Source organism: Mastomys coucha, unplaced genomic scaffold (genome assembly GCF_008632895.1).
Source record: "Mastomys coucha isolate ucsf_1 unplaced genomic scaffold, UCSF_Mcou_1 pScaffold13, whole genome shotgun sequence".
Classification (NCBI taxonomy): Eukaryota; Metazoa; Chordata; class Mammalia; order Rodentia; family Muridae; genus Mastomys; species Mastomys coucha.
Window position 1 is genome coordinate 42656432 of NW_022196895.1, and position 24632 is coordinate 42681063.

The 24632-nt window shown below is 37.4% G+C and overlaps 1 protein-coding gene across 5 annotated transcripts in view; it reads left to right on the forward strand.

Moving 5' to 3' along the window:
- Ap3s1 (adaptor related protein complex 3 subunit sigma 1) overlaps positions 1-24632 on the forward strand; it is a 52942-nt gene that overhangs the window by 22579 nt on the left and 5731 nt on the right. For 4 of the 5 annotated variants that reach the window (XM_031365642.1, XM_031365639.1, XM_031365638.1 and 1 more), the window contains exons 4-5: positions 18755-18826; positions 20253-20360. In XM_031365642.1, coding sequence (XP_031221502.1) covers positions 18755-18826; positions 20253-20360 — 180 coding nt within the window. Of the gene's footprint in view, positions 1-18754; positions 18827-20252; positions 20361-23312; positions 23354-24632 lie in introns of all 5 variants that reach the window. The other variant, XM_031365641.1, reaches the window with a different exon arrangement.

Here is a 24632-nt window from a genome sequence, read left to right on the forward strand (position 1 = left end):
ATAAATAAAATTGAAAAAATAATTATTACAAGTAATTTGTATTGGATCAAGATTATCAAGAGGAAATACACAGAATTTCTTTTTCCTTTCTGAATAGTACACAAATGGAGATGTGGCATCAGTAAGTTGTAAGCTGGGAAAAGCTGCATATAAAAATGATTTCTTTGTCAAGTGAGGTATAGCTTTTAAATCTGCAAGAAGGAAGCATTCTTTGATTTTAAATGAGAAATTACTAAGCAGAAAACTTAATAATAAATTCTGAGTGACCAAGCTTAGAAATATGAGTGGTAAGACTAAATAAAGCTTTTGGTATTGCTTTTGTTAGTAAAGTAAAAACAGTAAGTGCCAGTGGAGCTGTAAGTATACCTCTCTACTCTTAAGCTTCTAATGCTGCTTTTCTTCTCTCCTGGTTTTTTTTCCTTCTTTTCCTTTCCTTTCTTTTCTTTCCTTTCCTTCTCTTCTCTTTTTCTTTTTCTCTTTCTTTTCTTTTCTTTTTCTTTTCCTTTCCTTTCCTTTCCTTTTCTTTTCTTTTCTTGTCTTGTCTTGTCTTGTCTTGTCTTGTCTTGTCTTGTCTTGTCTTTTCTTGTCTTTTCTTTTCTAAGGAAAGGTCTCATGTAGCCCTGGCTGGCCTTATACTTATTATGTAGGTTAGGCTGGTCTTGAACTCAGAGATCTACCTGCCTCTGCCTCATGAGTGCTGGGATTAAAGGTGTGGTTATATTAAAGATGTACTTGGATTAAAGTTGTGACTATCACACTTGTAAAGTAATTCTTTTTTATTTGTTTTAAGATGTATTTTAATTTTATGTATATGTCTTTGCATTAGCGTACCCGAGGATGCCAAAAGAATGTTGGCTTACCAGAGGCAGTTGAGTGCCCAGTGAGGATTCTGAGAACTGAACTTAGGGCTTCCAAAAGAACTTTAAGTGTTCTTCACCTCTGTTCTATCTCTCCAGCTTCCAAATCTATTATTTCTCACACTGATTTTTGAGTGCTTGGCAGGTATCAGCTACATGAAACCATAAAGTAATCATGGTAAACATTTGCTGTGTGTCTGTCTCTCCCTTTTCTCTTCCATTCCTTTCATCCTAAATTAATGGTGTTGGTGGAAAAATTGATAATTTTAAGATAAGCATGTAGGATAAAGTTGCTTTAAAATAATATTTAAAACTCTAAGCAGAGACTTCAAAGAAATTTTGAGCTTACAATAACTATGACTCTAGGTGTCCTCTTACCTCTGAAGCCTACCTAATCAGTATTTTGTTTCCTGTATACTTCCCAGTAGAGAAAGAGGTGACAATTCTCAGTTTTATGTGGCTTAGTATCAGAGAGGGAATGATCAGATCTGTATTTTACCTTGCCTTCTGAGTTCATTATTACACTTACTAATTCATTTCATACATAATTATAGTTTTATTCTAAAACTTTATATTTCTATAGAAAATAATTTTCTGTGATTTCTGTTTCTCTGTTGGCTATCCATGCTGAAGAGAATGGTAGACATATGCTACATTTAAGCGTTTTGAATTACCTTTGCTGGCCATTCATTAGTAGTCTAAATCTAGAGTTAAAACAAGAGAAAAATGCATTTAAAATTCAGTCTGCTTTATTGAGAAAGATTAAAATGGATGTGAATTTTCTTAGAGGTAAAGCAGAAGTACCGTGTACTTGTATACTTAGGTTTTGATGTTGTGACCCATCTGTGTTCTAATAGGACAGCTGTTTGTGTCAGGGACTTAGAAGAGGAATTGTAAAGGACAAGAATTGTACAGCATAACTGAAGGGATTCTATCATGTACTTTAGGAAAAGGAAAATGTCTCTTGTGTCTCGCTAATGTTCTTGCCTTTATTGTTCAAACATTAGTAACTTTGGTGGTAATGGGATTCGAATTTTATAGTTTTTATAGTTTTATAGTTTTACATGTGCTAAGCATGACTCTTAGTAGTGAACTATGTTTCACCCTGATAGTTTGTTTTGATTAGATAAACGCAGAAAAGACTGTTTCAGGAAAGCTTTATCGTTTTGCTGATTATAAATGTAGACTTAGAGGAGCTGGAGAGATGGCGCAGTGGTTAAGAAGTGTTCTTACAGAAGACTCGGTTCAATTCCCAGGACCCACCTCAGTGCTACACACTTACCTGTAACTCTACCTCAGAGGGGCCCAATACCCTCTTCTTGCTTCCTCAGGCACACTCACACACGAGACATACACTCACACAGATACCCATGAATATACAAAAATGAAAATACAATTCTAAAGAAAGGCCAGAGCTATTTTTATAAGACCTTTCAGTGTTATTATATGTCAACTTACTGTGTTACAAAAAAAAGAGAAAAGTTCTGTAATTTCCCCAATGGTAGTGACTTCGTCATTGCCATGAGCATGTCCGTGTCATTGCTCTTGGTTTCCAGTTGATTTATTGCTTACAAGGAAGCACTGAACATGTGTGAGCCAGCTACTGTAATACATGGTGCAGTGAACAGAGTTTAATTGAGGAGCTCTTCATTTTTGCTTTTGTTTCATCAAACCACTATTGAGAGTTTATTTAGAACTGATTTTATTGGGCATTTTCATCCTTTAGTTGTAAGACAACATCTCTAATGTAAAAAAAATTAAAAGTGGAAAATGAGGGCTCTACAAGAGCTGAGCTATCCTCGCATGTCCCTTTAGAGACTAGAGCAGGCAAATATCAGCATATCTTACTAAACATGTGCTTGTAATTGTGATGTTTCTAGTGTTAAAAGTACTATTCAAATAACTGCAAAATTTACATATTTTTATGGAAAGATTTGGTGTTTTCTTAACATGTGCATGTGTTCCTAGGTTTGACTTTATGTGCTGTGTAGGATCTGGAAGAAGCATTTAAATACATTCTGTCTGGGATTTATGTCATTATGACACTTGAACAATAACTCTATTTCAATTTGTTCAAAGAAATATCCCTTTTTATTTAAAATATTTCTTTATTACTTTGTTTGTTTTTTAGACAGTCTCTCTATGTAGGCCTGACTGTCCTGGAACTCACTATATAGACCAGACTAGCCTGAGACTCACAGAGAACCTTCACCTTCTGCCTCTTAAGTATGGGAACTAAAGGCATGCACAACCACACTGGGCCCCTTTTCTAGTCTTGATATGCACTATTTTGTTGTGATGACCTAGGATATATAATAGCTTGCTTTAAGGTTCTCTTCTGTTGCTGCATGTATACATTAGAAATGTTTAAATATTTACACAGTAAGAATAGGAGTTCATTAAATATTAATGTTGGGTCATTTGAGTTATTTATAAGCAGTCATACTATCCTCAATTTGTGCCACACACAGATAATGGAAGCACAATAATGGATAATTCTAAATTGTTTCTGTGGTTTTATACATTTAGCACTTTCCACAGCTCTGACCTGGTTCATTTGTAATGACAAAATTGAGTTTAGTTAGGAAGAACCACGGTGTTGAACTATACGTTTAATTTAAAGTTGCAAGTGTAACATTGGCTATGGTTACAGCACAGCTGCTAGACTATCTTCCTGTGACTATTACTTTTGGATGTTGTACTAAATTCGAGTAGTATTCACGGAGTTACTAAAGCTATGTAGACCTGTTTTTAAAAAGTACATTTTGTCTGTAAAATGTATTTGTTTTGAAGGTGCTACTTCTAGAGCTCATGGGGTGGTTAAAGAGGTCTGTGAATTAAAGCAGTGTGGTGTCTTATATCTATCTAAGTGTTTAGGCTCTGCCATGTACTATATGTATAACCTTTGACTCTAGTTTTCTTTTAATGGCCAAATAATAATACCAAATAGGTGTGAGCATTGAAAAGACATTCTGTATAATTTCTTTGTTCTAAGTGTTTACAGTTAACATTTCATTCAAATCATAAATTTATTTATTTTTTTTATTTTTTATTTTTTTCGAGACAGGGTTTCTCTGTGTCACCTTGGCTGTCCTGGAACTCACTCTGTAGACCAGGCTGGCCTCGAACTTAGAAATCCGCCTGCCTCTGCCTCCCAAGTGCTGGGATTAAAGGCGTGCGCCACCACCGCCCGGCCCAAATCATAAATTTATAAGAAAGGAATATAAAGGGTGACTTATTATACAAACTGAATTTACGATTCTTTTTTCTGTCTTATTTTTAGAAATATTTATGCATCTTTTCCCCCTGTATGCTGTACAATGTCTTGGGATGAGTTTTACAAGGTGACACATATATATGATAAGAAGACTTAGCTGGAAAGATGGCTCAGCGGGTAAAAACACATACTAGTCTTACAGAGGACCTGAATTCAGTTTCCAGCACCCACATGAGGTGACTTAAAACTGTGTGGCTCCAGGAGATTAGACACATAATCTCTAGTCTCCTACACGCTATACTCACATGCATACTCACAGTTAAAAATAAAAATCTTTAAAAAAAATAGTAGACTTAATTAGAGCAGTTGATAAGCAAAGAATACTGAGCTGAAAAGATCTCCTAATCTTCCTTTATCCTATAATAAATTACACTGAAGTGATTGTTACTAGCCTACCAGATTGCCTGGTGGCATGTTCTAATCGAGCCACTCCCACTCCCGCCTCTGTCATTTGGTTCTGAGGGTGACTTGGAAGCATTATTGTTAGTGGATGAAGCATGGCTGTTTAAAGCTATCTGGATTTAGAACCCACGTGTTTCTAACAGATTGTTTGGGAAAACAGTGTCCGAGGACTGTGGATAGTTGCAGTCCTCTGTTGAGAGGAAATCACCTCTGGTTACATGGGAAGGTAAGTTCCTGTGCATTTCCTAATGGAGGAGGGGAGTGATGCCCTTCACCTTCATTCTGAGCAGTCGAAAGGGGATGTTTCAGGAAAAATTTCCCTCCTACACTGTTAGACAAAATATTTTAAGGTTTCTGTTTTCAGTGTGACTTGTTTCTCGTGTGTGTGTGTGTGTGTGTGTGTGTGTGTGTGTGTGCACGCGCGCGCGTATTTGTATGAACATGAGTGAATGTGTGTATATAAACAAGAAAGTATTTTTATAAACACTTTAAGTTAGAATTGCCCAAATTCCTAAACTTTCTTTCCAACCATGTTTTCATGGTTGACATGTCTACTTTTCAGAAATTAGAAATGTAAAGATCAGCTGGGCGGTGGTGGTACACGCCTTTAATCCCAGCACCAGAGGCAGGCAGATTTCTGAGTTCAAGGCCAGCCTGGTCTACAGAGTGAGTTCTAGGACAGCCAAGGCTACACAGAGAAACTCTGTCTCAAAAAAACCAAAAAAAAAAAAAAAAAAAAAAAAAAAAAAAAAAGAAATGTAAAGATCACTTAGATTTTGCATTCTACTGGCATTCAGATTTGTTAATGTCTACTTCCCTAATTTATATACTATATTGCCACCTCAGTCACTTGAAGGTGTCATATGATGTTCTACCAAGTTGATGTTTAGAGTCACAGTATGGTCTTAGGTTTTAGCTAATACAATAATTGTATGACTTCTGGTAAATTACTTAGCTTTTTTTTTTTTAATTTACAGATTTCTTTTTGTAAGTGTTTGAGCACATACCTCCCTGGCTACATTTATACTAGAGCAAGCACTCGGTATAAGCAACCCATATTTGGGGTAGACTATAAAGCATCATCATTACTATGTCTAGGAACTGAAGCAGTTAGACAAGACATTTGGAGCTGGAAACCACAAACGTTTATCTTCTTTGATTTAATGAAGATTTCAGAAAAGCATGAACTTTTGTTACTGTTTGTTGTTAATTTGGGGTTTAAAGTAAGCTTGTTGTTTCCTGGTATAGAATAGTTGGTTTTTAAGGTAACAATTGGACATAAAGGAGAGTGCCCTTTGAGCTTAATTTAAAAAGAAAACTTTTCTAGAACTTCAAAAAATATTTTTACATTTATTGAAGTAGTACCTGCACATACTTCTGATGTGTGCATGCCATGGCACACGTGTGGAGGTCAGATGACAACTTGCAGGGGTTCTCCCTTTTCACCATGTGTTGAGCTCAGGCTGTCAGACTTGATTTATGTTAAGTGTCTATACCAGTAAGCCTTTTTGATGACCATTTAAAGATTAAGGAAAAAAAGTTGAAATTGTTTTGCACTTGTAAAAAAATGGCCTGCATAGTATAAAAACTTCTTATATGCCATATCTATTCACTTAGCTCCCCCATCCACCCAATTTAATATCTTCTATCAGTACAGTATAATTATTATTAAGATTAGGAACCTTGGCACCTTGCCTGTTTCTGTAATCCTAATTCTCTGGAGACCAAGCAGGAATATCTTGAGTTCTAGGACAGCAGCTTAGCTGTATAGCAGACAGTGTCTCAAAAAATAAAGAGAAGGGGCTGGCGAGATGGCTCAGCGGGTAAGAGCATTGACTGCTCTTCTGAAGGTCCTGAGTTCAAATCCCAGCAACCACATGGTGGCTCACAACTACCCGTAATGAGATCTGACTCCCTCTTCTGGTGCGTCTGAAGACAGCTACAGTGAATTACACCGGAGCAAGCAGGGCCAGAGCCAGTGGGGGCTGGCAGAGGTTCCTGAGTTCAATTCCCAGCAGCCACACACATGATGACTCATGGCCATCTGTACAGCTACAGTGTACTCATACACATAAAATAAATAAAATAAATCTTAAAAAAAAAAAGTGCTGGGCGGTGGTAGCGCACGCCTTTAATCCCAGCACTTGGAAGGCAGAGGAAAGTGGATCTCTGAGTTCAAGGCCAGCCTGGTCTACAGAGTGAGTTCTAGGACAGCCAAGGTTACACAGAGAAACCCTGTCTCAAAAAACCAAAGGGGAAAAAAAAAACCAACCAAACAAACAAAAAGTAAAGAGAGACTACCACAAAATAAGGAAATGAACATAGATGCATTACTTCTATGAAGTCTATGTACGTTGTTTAAAATTTGCCACTTGTATTTTTAATACAGTTTTTTTCCTCAGAGTCTTTTCCTTAGACTTCGTGTCCTCTAAGTCTCACTCTAAAGGGCTTTGTCCTCCATTTCCTGTTCTTCATTCTTTGGTCCTTTGAGGAGTGCTGGCCAGTTTGTTTGTAGTCCTCTGATCTGCTTGATGGTACATCCTCCTCAGTGCTTCCTATAAGGATGAAGGATGTGCCAGTTTACTCATTTTGTTGAGGACATTTACTCTAGTCACTTGGTTAAGATAGACCAGGTTTGCCTGCCATAAATTCTATTTTCCTTTGTGCTCATAAGTATCTTACCAAAAAATATTTAAGCTTTTTTTGTAGTATGTATTTGTTCATTAGTTTTAGCATCTATTGACAATTTTTACCAAACACATTTATTTGTGTTTACCAAGTAGTGATTTTACCATTATGGTTTCTGTATTTTTTAGCTCAAATACTACTGTAGGAAAAAGATTGGAAATACTTGTTATTCATTTTCTTTCTTTTATTTGGTTATAGGTGGAAGTGTATCTTTCAAGGCTATATGTCATCCTAAAAATTAACCAATTAGGAGCTTAAAAATAGTTTTTTTTTTTTCTTTTTCTTTTTGGTTTTTTGAGACAGGGTTTCTCTGTATAGCCCTGGCTATCCTGGAACTAACTCTGTAGACCAGGCTGGCCTCGAACTCAGAAATCCGCCTGCCTCTGCCTCCCAAGTGCTGGGATTAAAGGTGTGTGCCACCACCGCCCGTTAAAAATAGTTTTAACAGTTTCTGTCAATATGGTTTTTTTTTTTTTTGAGGTATAGGCAATGCAAAGTTTGAAAAAAAATCTCTTATGTTTTGTTATTGTTGTGTTCTTTATTTATAGCCAGAGCTGAGAATTGAGCCTAGAGCCACATGAAGGCTAGGCAAGCAGTTTACCAGCTGAGCCACATGCCCAGCTCTCTCAAAAAATGTTCTCATGAGTAGCTTTTATACTAAATTACTCAGAGGCCTCATTAATTTTTAAATCATTATATAGTGTATTACTTACTAATTAAAACTAGTTGTTTCTTAAAACTTCTGAAGTTCATGTATAAACCATATTAAGTCGTGTAAGTGCAAAGGGTGTTATGTAGTTGAGCTCCTGTACTACAGGCAGCTGTTGTACCTAGACACACAGAAATTCAGGTTAATGGAAGCCAAGGTAGCATTTTGCACAGGTGGCTAGTAACTGAGGTCCATTAACATAGTACCACGGAGAGAAAGGAGTTACTGTATCTTAAACTGAATTTGTTTAATATATTTTATATTTAAGCACATAAATATTTAGGCTTCTTGAAATTCTTGAATTTTCCTTAATGCAGTTAAAAAAAACTAATGAATTATTATGATTTAATTTATCTTACATAGTCAGATAACATTCATGAGTGTAGACAAATTTTCTTTTATTTCTTATCTTGAGTTGTGCTGAGTGCACACTCGGTATCTCTAGTGTTTCCAACATTACCATCATTAGTATGTAGTTATCTGTAGTTGTGGGTCAAGGTTCATTCACCATCCAGTGCAGAATCCACTATCCACCGAGTTAAGTTAACTGTACTCCTTAAACCCCATGCTTGGCAGATTCTCAGTAGCATATGGAAGGTAACTGTTGGACAGCGTGCAGATACTTACAGCTCTCCTTCATTTGACTTTGTTCTCATTTCAGTCTGTCTTTCTTGGTTTTATTATATATGCAGTGTTTTTAATGGTAATTCTTGGTTTTGGCTAAACTCAATTGTATTTCTTAAAAACATCTATCTGGTGACTAAAGAATATTTTTTTTATGTTTCTTGGAATATAATAAGAATTCTTGAGGAGAGAGATGGCTCAGCAGTTAAGAGCACTGACTGCTCTTCCGAAGGTCCTGAGTTCAAATCCCAGCAACCACATGGTGGCTCACAACCATCTGTAATGAGATCTGATACCCTCTTCTGGGTATGTCTGAAGACAGCCACAGTGTACTTACATATAAATAAATCTTGAGAAAAAAAAAAAAAGAATTCTTAGATTTTTGGCTCCTGTTCTTTCACTGAGGAGACAGAGACAGAGAGAGCCAGAAAGCCAGAAAGGAGAGAGGGAGGGAGGGAGAGAGAGAAAGGGTAAGGGGAGGGAGAGAATATGACTATGAGTTTGGGACAGGGACTTTCTGTGTCCAGGCCTGCCTTGAATTTACTGTCCTCCCTCAAGTCTCATGCTGTATGCCTCTATGCCTGACATTCTTGTCTTATCTTTTGTGTTATTTTAAAAGTGTCTCACGCAGTAGCCCAAGGTAGCCTGGAATTCACAATGTATTTCATATCGGCCTTGAACTCCCAACAGTTCTCCTCCCCATCTTCCTTAGTGCTGTGGTTACAGGCATGTGCTAACATCTAGCCCTTCACGTTGTATAACATGTCAATTTAACTTCATTATCTATAGATTAAAGCCAACTGGATTGGTTTCTGGAGAATTTACCCAGAAAGTTCCTAAATGCAAACAGAAAATCCTTTCTAAACCTAGAAATCCTAAGAGGTCTGCCACGTAAGTGCTATTGCTTGGGGATATTTATTTACTTCTCTGTATATTTTACAGTAGCCAAGATTGTATGTAATGCTTTCTTTTATGAGATAAGACTCTAAGCACTTGATAGTTACTCATTTTTTTATTAGACAACCTTATAATACAGGAGCCATTACTGTGCCTAGATGAAGACTCGGAGGCTTGGTGGTAAGCAGGTTGCTCTCCATTGCCAAGTTAAAGGCAAGGCTGGATTTTGAGTATAGACAGGTCAATGCTTGTGTTCCTAAGTGCAGTCAAGTGCCACACAACAGTATTTCAACTGAGTGCATGACAGTTGTCTCATAACAGATCTTAAAAAGTTTCTATTACCTAGTGGGATCATGACCCATATCAAATCTGTGGTAATGCTGTTGTGTATAGCACATTAAGTATAAATAGACCCGATAGTGTTAGAGTTTTCTCTCTGTTGCTGAAAGACTCTGACCAAAAGCACCAAAGGGAGGTTAAGATTTATATTAGCATGGGAGGAGGATAACGACTGGACTGTAAAAAAAGATTAAAGATAATTTTTAAAAAGGTTTATATTAGCTTACAACTTACAGTCCGTCATAGCGGAAACTCGAGCAGAAACTTGAATCCGAAGCCATGGGAGGACTGTTGCTTGCTGTATTGCAAAGAGGCTCATGTTACCTTTTTCACCTTCCCAGGGAATGGCCCTGCCCACAGTGGACTGGGCTTTCATATAGCAATTAAAAAAATCACCCACAGGCCAGTCGGATCTAAGTAATTCTTGAGTTGAGAGTTCCTTTTCAGATGACTTTAGGCTATGTCAAGTTGACAGTGAAAGCTTAAGTAGAACAGACACTAAGTAACAACTGTGTGACTAGTTTATTCATTTACTAGACTGAGCATATCATACCACACTTTTTATTGTTTTGCAGTGCACTCTTATCTCTTTCTTTCTCAGGTTTACGCTAAAACAGTATGTTGTGCTGTCAGCACGGGCCTCAGAGGTTTAGTGCTTACTCTGCCCCTGAATTGCATAAGTTTCTCTTCTGCCTAATTTGGTCTCCTGGATATACCACCACGTCCAGTGTATCCAGTACTGGAAGTCAAAGCCAGGGCTAGCCAAGCAAGCACTCTACCAATTGAGCTATGTTCCTAGCCCCTAATCTTAAATTGTTCATCCATCAGAGCACTAGGAGTAGCAGCTGTTTTATCTCTGTGTATAACACAGCCTAAGTGTGGTGGGCTTTGCCATTCCTGTCTAAGCACATTATGTGATATTGGCCCAATAAGAATCATCTAATATTTCTTACACAGGACATATTCCTTTATTGGTAGGTAGGTGGTGGGAGAGTCTAAGTCTCTGAAGACTAAGGTGTCTCATAATAGATTCATTTTGGCTTTTATATGATGAACTTTAAGATTTCTTATTAAAGGTGAAACACAAGAATGTTCTTGTGATAAAGGAAGTGGGGCCCTGTTTACATGCAGATATATCACTTCCTGATTATGTCTACCATCATTAAACTGAGGGTTAATTTTATATTTTTTGAAGTGAAAGAAATTAGAATATGATTCCTTCAGTAAACTAAAGCAATTTATCTCTTACAGCCTTTGACTTTCTTAAGGGTAGAGGTTAAGTCTTTGGCTGTATATTCTTATATGTAAGTAGCTGTGTACTGCGTATGCACCAGTTATATTGAAACTAGATCTAAACTTTTTTTAATTGGATGTTTTATTTCTTTACATTTCAAATGTTATTCCCTTTCCAGGTTTCCCCTCTGCAAACCCCCTATCCCATCCCCCCTTACCCTGCTTCTGTAAGGGTGCTCCCCCATCCACTCACCCACTCCTGCCTCAACACCCTAGCATTCCTCTACATTGGGTCATCAAGCCTTCGCAGGACCAAGGGCCTCCCCTCCCGTTGATGCTAGATAAGGCCCATTTAGCTCTTTCAGTCCTTGCCCTAACTCCTCCATTGGGTCTGTGTGCTCAGGCAGATGGTTGGCTGTGAGCATCTGCATCTGTATTGGTCAGGGTCTGGCAGAGCCTCTCAGGAGACAACTGTATCAGGCTTCTGACAGCAAGCACTTCTTGGCATCAGTAATAGCGTCTGGGTTTGGTGTCTGCATGTGGGACGGATCCCCAGGTGGGGCAGTCTCTGGATGTCCTTTCCTTTAATCTCTGCTCCACTCGTTGTCCCTATATTTCCTTTAGACAGGAGCAATTCTGGGTTAAAATTTTGGAGATGGGTGGGTGGTCCCATCCCTCAATGGGAGGGGCATGCCTAACCTCTGGATATGGTCTTGACAGATTCTCCCTCCCTTTTGTGGGGTATTGAGCTAAAGTCATCCCTATGGGGTACTGGGAGGCTCTTGCTCTCCTGGCATCTGGGACTTTCTGGTTGCTACCCCCAGTTCCCCATCCCCCATTATACACCTCTGTTCAATTTCCTGACCCTCTGTACATCTCCTCTATCTCCTCCCATACCTGATTCTGCCCCTCTTTCCCCCCTCCTCTCTTTCTCCCAAGTCCCACCCACTCTTGACTTCCCTTGATTATATTATTCCCCTTTCTAAGTTGGATTGAAGCATCCACTCTTTGGTCTTCTTTCCTCTTGAGCTTCATGTGGTCTGTGAGTTATATCGTGGGTATTCCATGCTCTTTGCCTAATATCTACTTATCAGTGAGTGCATAGCATGCATGTCCTTTGGGGTCTGAGTTACCTCACTCAGGATGATATTTTCTAGTTCCATCCATTTGCCTATAAAACTCAGGATGTCCTTGTTCCTAATAGCTGAGAAGTATTTCATTGTGTCAATGAACCACATTTCTACATCCATTCCTCTGTTGAGAGATATCTGGGTTGTTTCCAGTTTCTGGCTATTATAAATAAGGCTGATATGAACATAGTGGAGCATGTGTCCTTATTACATGTTGGAGCATCTTCTGGATATATGCCCAGGAGTGGTATTGCTGGGTCCTCAGGTAGTACTATGTCCAATTTTCTGAGGAACCCCCAGGTTGACTTCCAGGGTGGTTGTAGCAGCTTGCACTCCCACCAGGAATGGAGAAGTGTTCCTCTTTCTCCACATCCTCGCCAGCATCTGCTGTCACCTGAGTTTTTGATCTTAGCCATTCTGACTGGTGTGAGGTGGGATCTCAGGGTTGTTTTGATTTGCATTTCCCTGATAACTAAGGGTGGTGAACATTTCTTTAGGTGCTTCTTGGCCATTTGAGTTTCCTCAGTTGAGAATTCTCTATTTAACTCTGTTCCCCATTTTTTGATAGTGTTATTTGGTTCTCCTGAGTCTAACTTCTTGAGTACTTTATATATATTGTATATCTAGTCATTAGTCTATGTCTTTTTATTGGGGAATTGAGTCTGTTGATGTTAAGAGATATTAAGGAATAGTGATTATCGCTTCCTGTTATTTTTGTTGTTAGAGTTGGAATTATGCTTGTGTGGCTATCTTCTTTCGAGTTTGTTGAAAGATTATTACTTTCTTGCTTTTTCTAGGGTGTAGTTTCTCTCATTGTGTTGGAGTTTTCTACCTATTATTCATTGTAGGGCTTGGTTTGTGGAGAGATATTGTGTAAATTTGGTTTTGTCATGGAATATCTTGGTTTCTCCATCTATGGTAATTGAGAGTTTTGCTGGGTATAGTAGCCTGGGCTGGCATTTGTGTTCTCTTAGGGTCTGTATGACATCTGTCCAGGATCTTCTAGCTTTCATAGTCTCTGGTGAGAAGTCTGGTGTAATTCTGATAGGCCTGCCTTTATATGTTACTTGCCTTTTCCCTTTACTGCTTTTAAAATTCTTTCTTTGCTTTGTGTATTTGGTGTTTTGACTATTATGTGATAGAAGGAATTTCTTTTCTGGTGCAGTCTATTTGGAGTTCTGTAGGCTTCTTGTATGCTCATGGGCATCTCTTTCTTCAGGTTAGGGAAGTTTTCTTCTATAATTATGTTGAAGATATTTACTGGCCCTTAAGTTGGAAGTCTTCACTCTCTTCTATACCTATTATCCTTAGGTTTGTTCTTCTCATTGCGTCCTGGATATTTCCTGGATGTTTTGAGTTAGGATCTTTTTGCATTTTGCATTTTCTTTGACTGTTATGTCAATGTTTTCTCTGGTATCTTCTACACCTGAGATTCTCTCTTCTATCTCTTGTATTCTGTTGGTGATGCATGCATCTATGACTCCTGATCTCTTTTTTAGGTTTTCTATCTCCAAGGTTGTCTCCCTTTGCAATTTCTTTATTGTTTCTAATTCCATTCTTAGATCCTGGATTGTTTTTGTTCAATTCCTTCACCTGTTTGGTTGTGTTTTCCTGTAATTTTTTAAAGGGATTTTTGTGTTTCTCCTTTAAAGGCTTCTAGCTGTTTACCCGTGTTCTCCTGTATTTCTTTAAGGGAGTTATTTATGTCCTTAAAGTCCTCTATCATAATCATGAGATGTGATTTTAAATCAGAGTCTTTTGGGGGGGGGAGGGGAGGTTCGAGACAGGGTTTCTCTGTATAGTCCTGGCTGTCCTAGAACTCACTCTGTAGACCAGGGTGGCCTTGAACTCAGAAATCCACCTGCTTCTGCCTCCCAAGTGCAGGGATTAAAGGCATGTGCCACCACTGCCCCCAGAGTCTTGCTTGTCTTGTGTGTTGGGGTATCCAGGGCTCACTGTGGTGGGAGAACTGGGTTCTGATGATACCAAGTAACCTTGGTTTCTGTTGCTTATGTTCTTACCCCTGCCTCTTGCCATCTGGTTATCTGTGGTGTTAGCTAGTTTTGTTGTCTCTGACTGTGGCTTGTCCCTTTCTGTAAGCCTGTGTGTCAGCACTCCTGGGAGACCAGTTCTCTCTGGGAGGAATTATGGTGTAGAGAGCTGTGGCATAGGGTCAGCCCCTGGGTGCAGATGGAAACCGGAAGGTGGATCTAAACTTTTTTATCAGTTTAAAAAAGTGAGACACAAGGGGGTGCTATTTACCATATTACTGCTAAGTTTTGGCTTTTAAAAAACATTCTCCTTGAGAAATTATAATAGGAGAGTATTTTATTATTTGTGGTCCAGGTTAGAACCTCCAAGGTCCTTTAAATAACTAAAAAAAAGTCTTTTTTGTACTTTTGCATATAGTTTTATGGTAAGTATATAACTTGTGGGCTCTGGGTTTCTATATTAAATTTTCTAATTATATTAAGTAATTTTTGCTGAATAAAAAGAAAATTGTCAAATAGCATTTTGAAGATGGTTTGAAATTTTCAACTCACTTAATGTTTGATTCTTAAGAGTTATTAGTTTCATAAACTAAGGCCATGTACTTATAACGAGCTTTTGTTGTTGTTCATCTATTGTCCAAGATTGTCAGAGCTGATGCTTCTATCACATATAATAGCCACAGTCTGTGCCCAAATCAGATCTCACCACCTGTCCTCAGTAAGCCAATTACAGGTGCAAAGTAGAAAAGGATTTGTTTTACAAGAAGGGCATTGGCAAGAAGGACCAAAAGATGCCCTGAAGGGCAAAGGATGTGTGCATCTAAGAAGCTCTAGTCAAGGGGTAGTTCTGCCACTGTTAACCGATTCTTGTCTGGAATTCAGTCTCATTCTGAAAGAAAGTTTCATAAGCAGTTAGAACTAGGTGAAGTCTCTTTCTGGGAGAGGTCCCACTCTGGCTGGTACCTTTTCTTTCTGAACATGAGATTACTAAGGGAATTTCTCATTTCTGTGGGGTTCGTTGTTTCTGTAATCTGATAGATGGAGAGATACAAAGTTAGAATATCCTCTCTTCTGCCAGGCCAATTAGCATGTGATTAAGTTAAAAAGAAACTCTCACTGTCTTGGCAACTGGAGCAGGTAGTTATCTTGTCTTAGTTCCATATCAGAATTTACAAGCAGAATTAGATTATTCTATTACTCTTGTAATTTTAGCGTCATCCGTGTTTGTACATCTATCCCAGGTATACATATTGACTGTCATTTGTTAGCTGGGGTTTGATAACTGCCCTGAATATCCCAGTCAAGCGGTCTAACTAAAACGTTCCAATAATCCCGAAAGTGAGTAGCCCTATATCATGTCACAGTTCTGAGACTAGAAAGAAGGTAAATGACACTGAAGGCCATAAAGCTGGACAGCCGTAGAGTAAACATTTGAAGCCGAATCTTAATGATTTCAAAGCTTAGTTTTCACTACATCATACTGCTTGTGTAGGCAGGCTGTTTTATGCCACTGCAGTTAGTTCTCCAGTGACACATGTAGTGGTCTTAGGAACTTTGTCTTTTTTTTTATTAGATATTTTCTTTACTTACAATATTTCCTTTCTCAGGTTCTCCAAAAAATAAAAATAAAAAATAAAATTAAAAAAAAAAACCAAAAACTAAAACAAAACCCTGTCCCCTTCCCCCTCCCCCTGCTCACCACCCCTGTTTATTGGCCCTGGCATTCCCCTACACTGGGGCATAGAACCTTTACAGGGCCAAGGGCCTCTCCTCCCATTGATGACCAACTTGGCCATCCTCTGCTATACATATGCTGCTGGAGCCATTAGTCCAACCATGTGTACTCTTTAGTTGGAGTTTTAGTCCCTGGGAGCTCTGAGGGTACTAGTTAGTTCATATTGTTGTTCTTCCTAAGGGGCTGCAAACCCTTCAGCTCCTTGGGTTCTTTCTCTAGCTCCTTCATTGGGGACCCTGTACTCAGTCCAATGGATGGCTGTGAGCCTCTACATCTGTGTTAGTCAGGTAACTGTCAGAGCCTCTCCAGAGACAGCTATATCAGGCTCCTGTCAGCCAGCACTTGCTGGCATCCACAATAGTGTCTAGATTTGATGATTGAATATGGGAAGGATTCCCAGGTGGAGCAGTCTCTGAATTGTCCTTCCTTTAGTCTCTGCTCCATAGTTAGTCTCTACAACTCCTTTCATGGGTAATTTGTTCCCCATTTTAAGAAGGAACGAAATATCCCCACTTTGGTCTTCTTTCTTCTTGAGTTTTTTGTGGTTTGTGGTTTGTACTTTGTGTATTCCGATCTTCTGGGCTAATATCCACTTATCAGAGAATGCAATACCATGTGTGTTCTTTGTGATTGGATTACCTCTCAGGATGATATTCTCCAGATTCATCCATTTCCCCAAGAATTTCATAACTTCATTGTTTTTAATAGCTGAGTAGTACTCCATTGTGTAGATGTATCACAATTTCTATGTCCATTCCTCTGTTGAGGGACATCTGGTTGTTTCCAGTTTCTGGCTATTATAAATAAGGCTGTTTCAATAAATGGTCGGTTAGTATGTAGAAGAATGCAAATCGATCCATTCCCATCTCCTTGTACAAAGCTCAAGTCCAAGTGGATCAAGGACCTCCACATAAAACCAGATACACTGAAACTAATAGAAAAGAAAGTGGGGAAGAGCCTCAAGCACATAGGCACAGGGGAAAATTTCCTGAACAGACCACCAATAGCTTATGCTCTAAGATCAAGAATTGACAAATGGGACTTCATAAAGCTGCAAAGCTTCTGTAAGGCAAAAGACACTGTCAATAGGACAAAACAGCAACCAACAAATTGGGAAAAGATCTTTACCAATCCTATATCTGATAGAGGGCTAATATCCAATGTATACAAAGAACTCAAGAAGTTAGACTCCAGAGAACCAAATAACCCTATTACAAAATGGGTTACAGAGATAAACAAAGAATTCTTAACTAACGAATACCGAATGGCTGAGAAGCATCTAAAGAAATGTTCAACATCCTTAGTCATCAGGGAAATACAAATCAAAACAACCCTGAGATTTCTACCTCACACCAGTCAGAATGGCTAGGATAAAAAACTCAGGTGACAGCAGATGCTGGAGAGGTTGTGAAGAAAGAGGAACACTCCTTCATTGCTGGTGAGACTGCAAGCTGGTACAACCACTCTGGAAATCAGTTTAGCGGTTTCTCCGGAAATTGGACATAGTACTATCAGAGGACCCAGCTATATCACTCTTGGGCATATACCCAGAAGATTCTCCAACATGTAATAAGGACACATGCTCCACTTTGTTTTTTTTTTTTTTTTATCCAACATTATCTGCACATTAAGTAGGTTCTTCCAATCTTCTGTAAGAACAAACAAGTGAAGGGAAGCTGTTTGTATACCATCCTCACCACAGTAGTTAGTCTTCTGGTATAAACCAGGCTGCTGTAGCATCTCAGACCACAGAACTAAGGGAGGCACAAGCATGCCGGAGCATTGGAAATGTGCTCCTGAGTCGTAAGTCTGCTGATGATTAGGATTAGGGGAGACTCAGGAAAGCCAGTTCCACATAGAGGTCATTTAAAAATATTTTGTTTTCTTCTGGGAAATAGTTTTTCTGACCTCATTGTAGGTGATGTTTTCTTCAATTGAGATCTGCTCACTGTCAGCAGATTGAATAGCAAGTCCTCATACACACAGCACAAATAAAACAGACCCCTATGAGTAGAGGAAATTGTGTATGAACCGGATTTTAAAGAATGAGCAATTGTTCTGTGAGTAGAAAAGGAGAGGGTGGTCCTGCTGGTAGGAATAGCACACAGGCTGCTCTATAAGATGTGTCATACTATGGGTCTGTGTGAATTGCATGTGGTTGACCTCGGTTATATAAGTTAAAGACCCCTAGGGAAAAAAAAGCAGGTGTGGCTCTAGATCATATTTTTAACACAGACTGATAATCTGCTCAGATTGATATAAGGTAAGGCCCAATTTCTATATGTGTTCTAAACCACTTACTATCAGAATGTTCTAGAAAGTCAGAGCTTAGTTCTTCAGAGCTGACCAAAGTCAAGTCCTGAAAACAGATCATTTTGGGTATTTGTGTTCAGGGTTTGAACCTGCGCCTACCAAGGTAACTTCATAAGGCATACAAGTTATTCAAACTCAGTCTGATAATGAGGTCTTGTTCTTTCTCTAATATCTAATCATTTACAGTAATTTTCTAGTTAAAAATAACTGGCCACACTAGATGTGAAAGAAACTTTGATAGACCATTAAAACTATCTAATAAGCTTTTATCCAAACCCTTTCCTGAAGAGGCCTTATGTAAATATTTAAGTGAGTTTTTAAAATTATAAATAATGGTACTGATCATATTTAATTTTAGTAATTGTCAGAAGTTTGCTTGATATACCAAAATATAATTTACCTGAAAGTAACATTTGTTTTTTATTACAGTTTTGAATGTTCAAAAGGAGGTTCTGATAATAGAAGTTTTTATATAATAAGGATTGCCTATCTTAGAGATAATAAATTTGAATGTACTTACCTATGTTTCAAAAATATTTTTTCTTTTCCTTTTTCATAGGTATTTGTGGAAACATTAGACAAATGTTTTGAAAATGTTTGTGAACTGGATTTAATATTCCATGTAGACAAGGTACTGTTTTGTTTTCTATATTGTGAACTATTTTCCTTTTTTATCCAGGAAAAACATTAATTGGCATTTGTCAGAGTAAAATGGCATTTAATGAGCAGTAATTTTTATTCTTATGAATTTTTTTTTAACCATGAATCAGGCCACTGTGCTTGCAGAAAAATAGTAAGACTATGTATGCCCTAGAAGAGTTCATATCTAGAAGAGGAAATGATATGGGCATAGTAATAGTAGAAACATTGTTGCCTCTGCCTAGGGATCTGTGAATGAAGGCAATCATATTAAAACTGGCTTGTAAAAATGAATAAAAGTTCTATGAACAGAAAAGGAGGCTAGAAAAGCTGAGAACCAGTGGCAGAAATAAAATACAGGCTGTTCTGTAAAGAGGGTTTGATCAAGAGGACTGATTTTGAAGATCCGCTGTTACTGCCTTAGACTTTGGACTTTATTCTGAAGCAGTTTACTATTTTAAGCAACTTTGTCTTGGCAATGTTGTTTTGTTGTATGTGTTTGGGGGAAGACTTTTTTTCCCCCCTGCAGCATAGAAATTAGGTCGGAAGGCATTGAGATTTAAAGCAAGTGAATTAAAAGCTCGTTGGAATAGTTAAAAGGAAATTTCCACCAAGGGAAACTAAAGAAAGATTTGGTCAGAGTTAATGGCTATTAAAAGCTGAGAAGGAAATTTCAAGGTTAACCAGGTTGTGTGTGTGTGTGTCTGTGTGGTTTTTTTTACGTGTATGTTTGTGTACTATATGCATGTGTAGTGCCTGCAGAAGCCAAAAAAGGGTATCTGACAGAATCTCCCAGAACTGGATTTGCGGACAGTTGTGAGCTTCCATGTGGGTGCTGGGGGTTGGTTGATCCTGGGTCCTCCAAAAGAGCAGCCAGTACTCTTAACCTCTGAGCCATGTCTCAGCCCCTGTTATTTTAATCTCTGAGCCATGTCTCTTAATCTCTGAGCCATGTGTCTAGCCCCTGGTATTTTTGAGAAAGAGTTGATTTACACCCTGGACAGAATGGAGTGAAATATTCATTCAATGATATGTTTATTTTATGAATTGTTTATTTCTGTGGGTTTTCCACTTAATATTTTTGGACCAAAATTGACTGCAGGTGAATGAAACCTACAGGAAGTGATAATACAGTTGAGAGAGAATTCTGTAGTTAATATTTATCACTTATTTCATTCACTTTTAAAGATTCTTCTAGGCAGTCCTTTCAGGAATCTGTGGAGAACTAATATTATCTGTTTTCAACTCAATAAACTTAAGACCTATGTAGGTCGTGCAATTGCCTGAAGTTCATAGTACTGATGAAAGTGAACTTTGAGTCTTAATTACAAATTATTTCACTAGTTTTTAAAACAAAAATTAATGAAATGAAACTTTTTGTAGTGATTTGTCTGTTTATATTAATTTTTTCCTTTTAGGTTCATAATATTCTTGCAGAAATGGTGATGGGGGGAATGGTATTGGAGACCAACATGAATGAGATCGTCACACAAATTGATGCACAAAATAAACTGGAGAAATCTGAGGTAAGACAGGAAAATGCTCTAGTTAGCGAGGGTTCTGAGCATGGCCATGAGCTGTTTTTATGTATGACTTTGTAGCTCTCACTGCTTCTCCTTCAGTACAATCTTTAGGTACAATTGGAGTGCCCATTCAGTTCCAGAAAATGAGTGCATATTTTAGTATGTCAAAATGCCCCAAGACTGCTAATCTCCAAAGAGCTTTATGTATTTCTCTAACCACAGTGGTAGCTGCCTTCAAATATGGTTTTAAACTGTTTCTGGAGGGGGAAAGGAGAGGAAATAGAATTGTTCTGAGGAGGTCATGTTTTGTAATAGGTGTTTTGTCAAACTGCATATTGAGACAAAAAGATTCAATATCTTAATCTTTTTTAGTTCCTTCCCAAAGGTCGATAACAAGTTTGTTAAGTTTATATATTAAGACAGGTATTTTATTGTATTCTATAACGGAATCACATGAGTGGCTAACTATGTGCTGTGAGATTCAGCTCAGAATAGGCTGAGTAAGGATATTTGCACTTCACTTTAGAACTTCTGTCACTTCTCTCAAGAGCTAGGCTTCAGATCAGGGCCAGGTGCTGCATCTGGACTGTTTAAGCTCTTATTATCTTGGTGGCTGCTGCTTAGGGCACAGGTTTAGAAAGAGGAGCAGTCTTGATACCTTATTCAGTATTATATTCATTTGAAGACACTCTTACTTATTATTTGAGACTGAGTCTTACTGTATTGTCCTGGCTGATCTGGCATTCACAAAGATCCACCTGTCTCTGTCTCGGGTAGTGTGATTTCAAAACATGTATTACCATACCCAGCCCTTAAGAGAGTAGTCTTACATTTTATAACTCAGATTGGAAATAAAACAATAACAAACAAAGTCACATGATTAGTGGAAGTTCAGACACTTGGTCAGTTTCAAGTCAGTATTACTGTAAGAGGAATAGGATTACTACACTAATTTACAACAGGTGAGTTCTGAAAATATCTTGTTCATATTTAAAGTTCAATTTGATACACTTTTATAATCATTTTAATTGAAGAAAATGTGGGAAATGAATCAGAAAAAGTTGAAGCTCCTTATAAAAACACTTTCCTGTGTTTTAAAATAAAGGTGTCTTCCATTTCTCCTCACTTTGCCATCCCTATTGGTTTCCAAAAGAGATGCTTGTGATGGGGGGAAGAGCTTAAAGACAGGACTCATAAAGTAGCTGAGTACTATCTATGCCCCACTAACTGCTTTTACAGTACTGACTCTTGAAAGCAGAAAATATGCAGTATATTATTAGAGAAAGTTTTATGTTAGATCAAGGAAAAGAACAATGTAACTCAGTATATTTATTTGTAACATTATTCAGTACAGTAAAAGAAAAACTATTAACAACTTGAATTTATCATTTAAAATTATAAAATGTTGACTTGAAAACTATGCAAAATTTTCAGCATTGCTTCACAAAACTACATAAGTACAGTGCTGAAATGCCAAGGCCACAGTAACATAATGTCTCAGTGGCTGGTCTAACATAGGGGTAATTTGTGAGCTCTGGTCTGTAAGCACACACTAGTCACATTTTAGGGACTCATGGCTTAGTAATGGTGGGCCCTCCTTTCCTCCTCTTTTTTCCTTCCTTTTTTCCTTTCTTTTCTCTCCTTTTATTTCTTCTGTTTCCTTTTGCTTTGCACAATGTTTTATATAGTATTTGTAAAAGTCATGAGTAAGAAGTAAATTTTGGGTCTTTGGTTTTTGATTTTCCAGTCGACTATATTAAGACAGTTTTTCCTACCTATGGAGAGTGGCAAGATGCAGAATTTATATTTTTGTTGGGAATGCTATAGTTTTATAAAATTACTATGCAAAAATATTCTTTCACAGGTATAATCTTGTTCATAGTTTAGAATATTGATGACTGCTTTTAATGGTCATCACTGGCCATATTTTAATATATATAATCAGCTGTTATCTTCTGTCAAATTAGTATTTTTCTATGTGCATGTACTTTGCGAGAAGGTATGGTTTAATCAGATAAGGTTTAAATCACCAAATTATGTTACATCCTATTTCTCAAAATAGTGTTAAAATTACATTGACTTTGTTGTCATTAACTTAACTATATTTTCAATGTTTGGAAGACCACACAGTAAAATTCAAGTCTTCATATTTTCATATTCAAGTCTTCAAGAATTCAAGCCTTTAATTTTTTAGTTAACTTCAGGTATGTAGACCTAACCAGCCAGGTGGTCCCACAGACTAATCCAAAATTATTTGAAAGTCAAGTATTAATTTCTTAGTAAATTCCAGTTAAATTATCATAAAGAAAAAATAACAGGGAAGACATAACTAAAATTTTGAGTGGTAAAAAGAACTGATCATATATTTTAAATTCTTATGAACTATTTTAGGATTATCTTCTAGGTTTTGAAAAATCACCCTGAATATAATTAACTTACGGCTTTTAAAGTATGAATTTATCTAGGTTACCTATTTTAATAATTAAATATGGTGACTGTTTTAATAATTAAATATGTTGACTTTGAGGCAGTGAGTTTGCAGTGATGGAAGAAAGTGACCAGTTTAATTCCTAGTGTCTAGACAGGTACAAGGACAGGTCTGCCCCATCTTTATGGAGGAGAGAGGCAAAGGCATGCACAGTGTATTTTCATCTATCGTGATTTGATAGGAAACAAATGGTTTATTGTCTCTTTGGGATTTGGGGGAAGGGGTGTCTAAGCTGGGAGGTTGGTGGGATTTCGGGAAGTTTGAGAGTCACCCAGTAATCTGCCAGGGAATAAAAGGAATTCTGAGGGTGGTGGAGGGCTGGGCTGGGAGGCTTGTGGAATTATGTATTTCATGTTATTCTTAAGGGGGACAAATGGCTCTGAACTTAGTTACTACTTTTTAAGTTAGTCCTCCTTTTTCCTGAACATCCTGATCTTTCTAGCTCTTTCCATTCTTCTCTCTTACAGACCTTTATCTTTCAGTCTCCCAGACAGGACAGGTAGACAAGGTATTGCTGACTTTGAGAAAACGTACTTAACAAAGGGAAAGCAAAATGATGTCGAAGGCAATTACTTTTTAGGCCAGACTCAAAAATTCTTTGTGTTAATAAACCCATATAGTCCCTGTAGCCTATTTTCCATTCTAGTTTCTCCTTGTAGTTTCTCCATCTTTTATTGGACGTAGTGTATTTTACTAGTATATCATTGGCGTCATGTTTGTTCTGTTTTGTCTGCCTGCATTGTAAAAGGAAATTTTTAATTCTTTGTTTTTTTTTTTTATAAAAACATGGTCATTTAATTGAAAAATTACATTTGTAGAAATGACAATTTATTTTATATATAAAAAGTTAATTTTGAGCATCCCCTTAACAGAACCAATCTCATTCTAACTCTGGCAATATATATATAGATATGCCTGTATTTTTTTTTTTTTAATTTCTACATTAAGGTTCTAACATAAAATTACCTGATAGGTCTTGGAAGCTGTGAATTTGAAAACCAAAAGCTGAACCTTTTGAGTTTTCCATATAAAGTGGGAAGCAGTGAAGATTTAGAATAACAACTGTTAAATAATTAAAAGTTCTTTCCTTGTAAAATGGTTTTCAGTTCCAAAATCTTAACAGAATGGTTTTTACAGTTTTGACCTATAGGTGCATAGTAACAGTGGCCAACAAAAAGACTAAACTTTTAAAAGATGAATGGGATCTAAAACTAAAATTACATATACCAAAATTCCAAACATCCAAACACATTGTGTTTATAAAGTCTATTGAAAAGTATTGGAAAATTTTTAAATAAATTCCTAGGTTTACCAAACTAATTTTTCTTGTTTATGCTACACACATATACATACCTACAACCCCCCCACTCACCCATTTACCTTAAAACATATACACAAACACACACATTTTTGATTGTTTCATACATTAGCAGTGAATTACTGTTTAAAAAGGCTGGTGGTCATGATGATGAGCACTTTATTATTTGTTTGTTTTTTTAATAAAATCATTTTTGGAAAAAATAATTAAGGTGATTATAAACTTCCGATTGAAAATTTCCAAATCAATTGGGAGGCAGAGGCAGGCGGATTTCTGAGTTTGAGGCCAGCCTGGTCTACAGAGTGAATTCCAGGACAGCCAGGGCTACACAGAAAAACCCTGTCTCTGAAAAATGAAAAAAAAAAATTTTTTTCCAAATCAAAATAATTTACTGAGTGGAGACAAATCAAAATAATTTACTCTATGGGAAATAAAGTGCTCTATAAGCTAACAGTTGTTACCTGTCCTG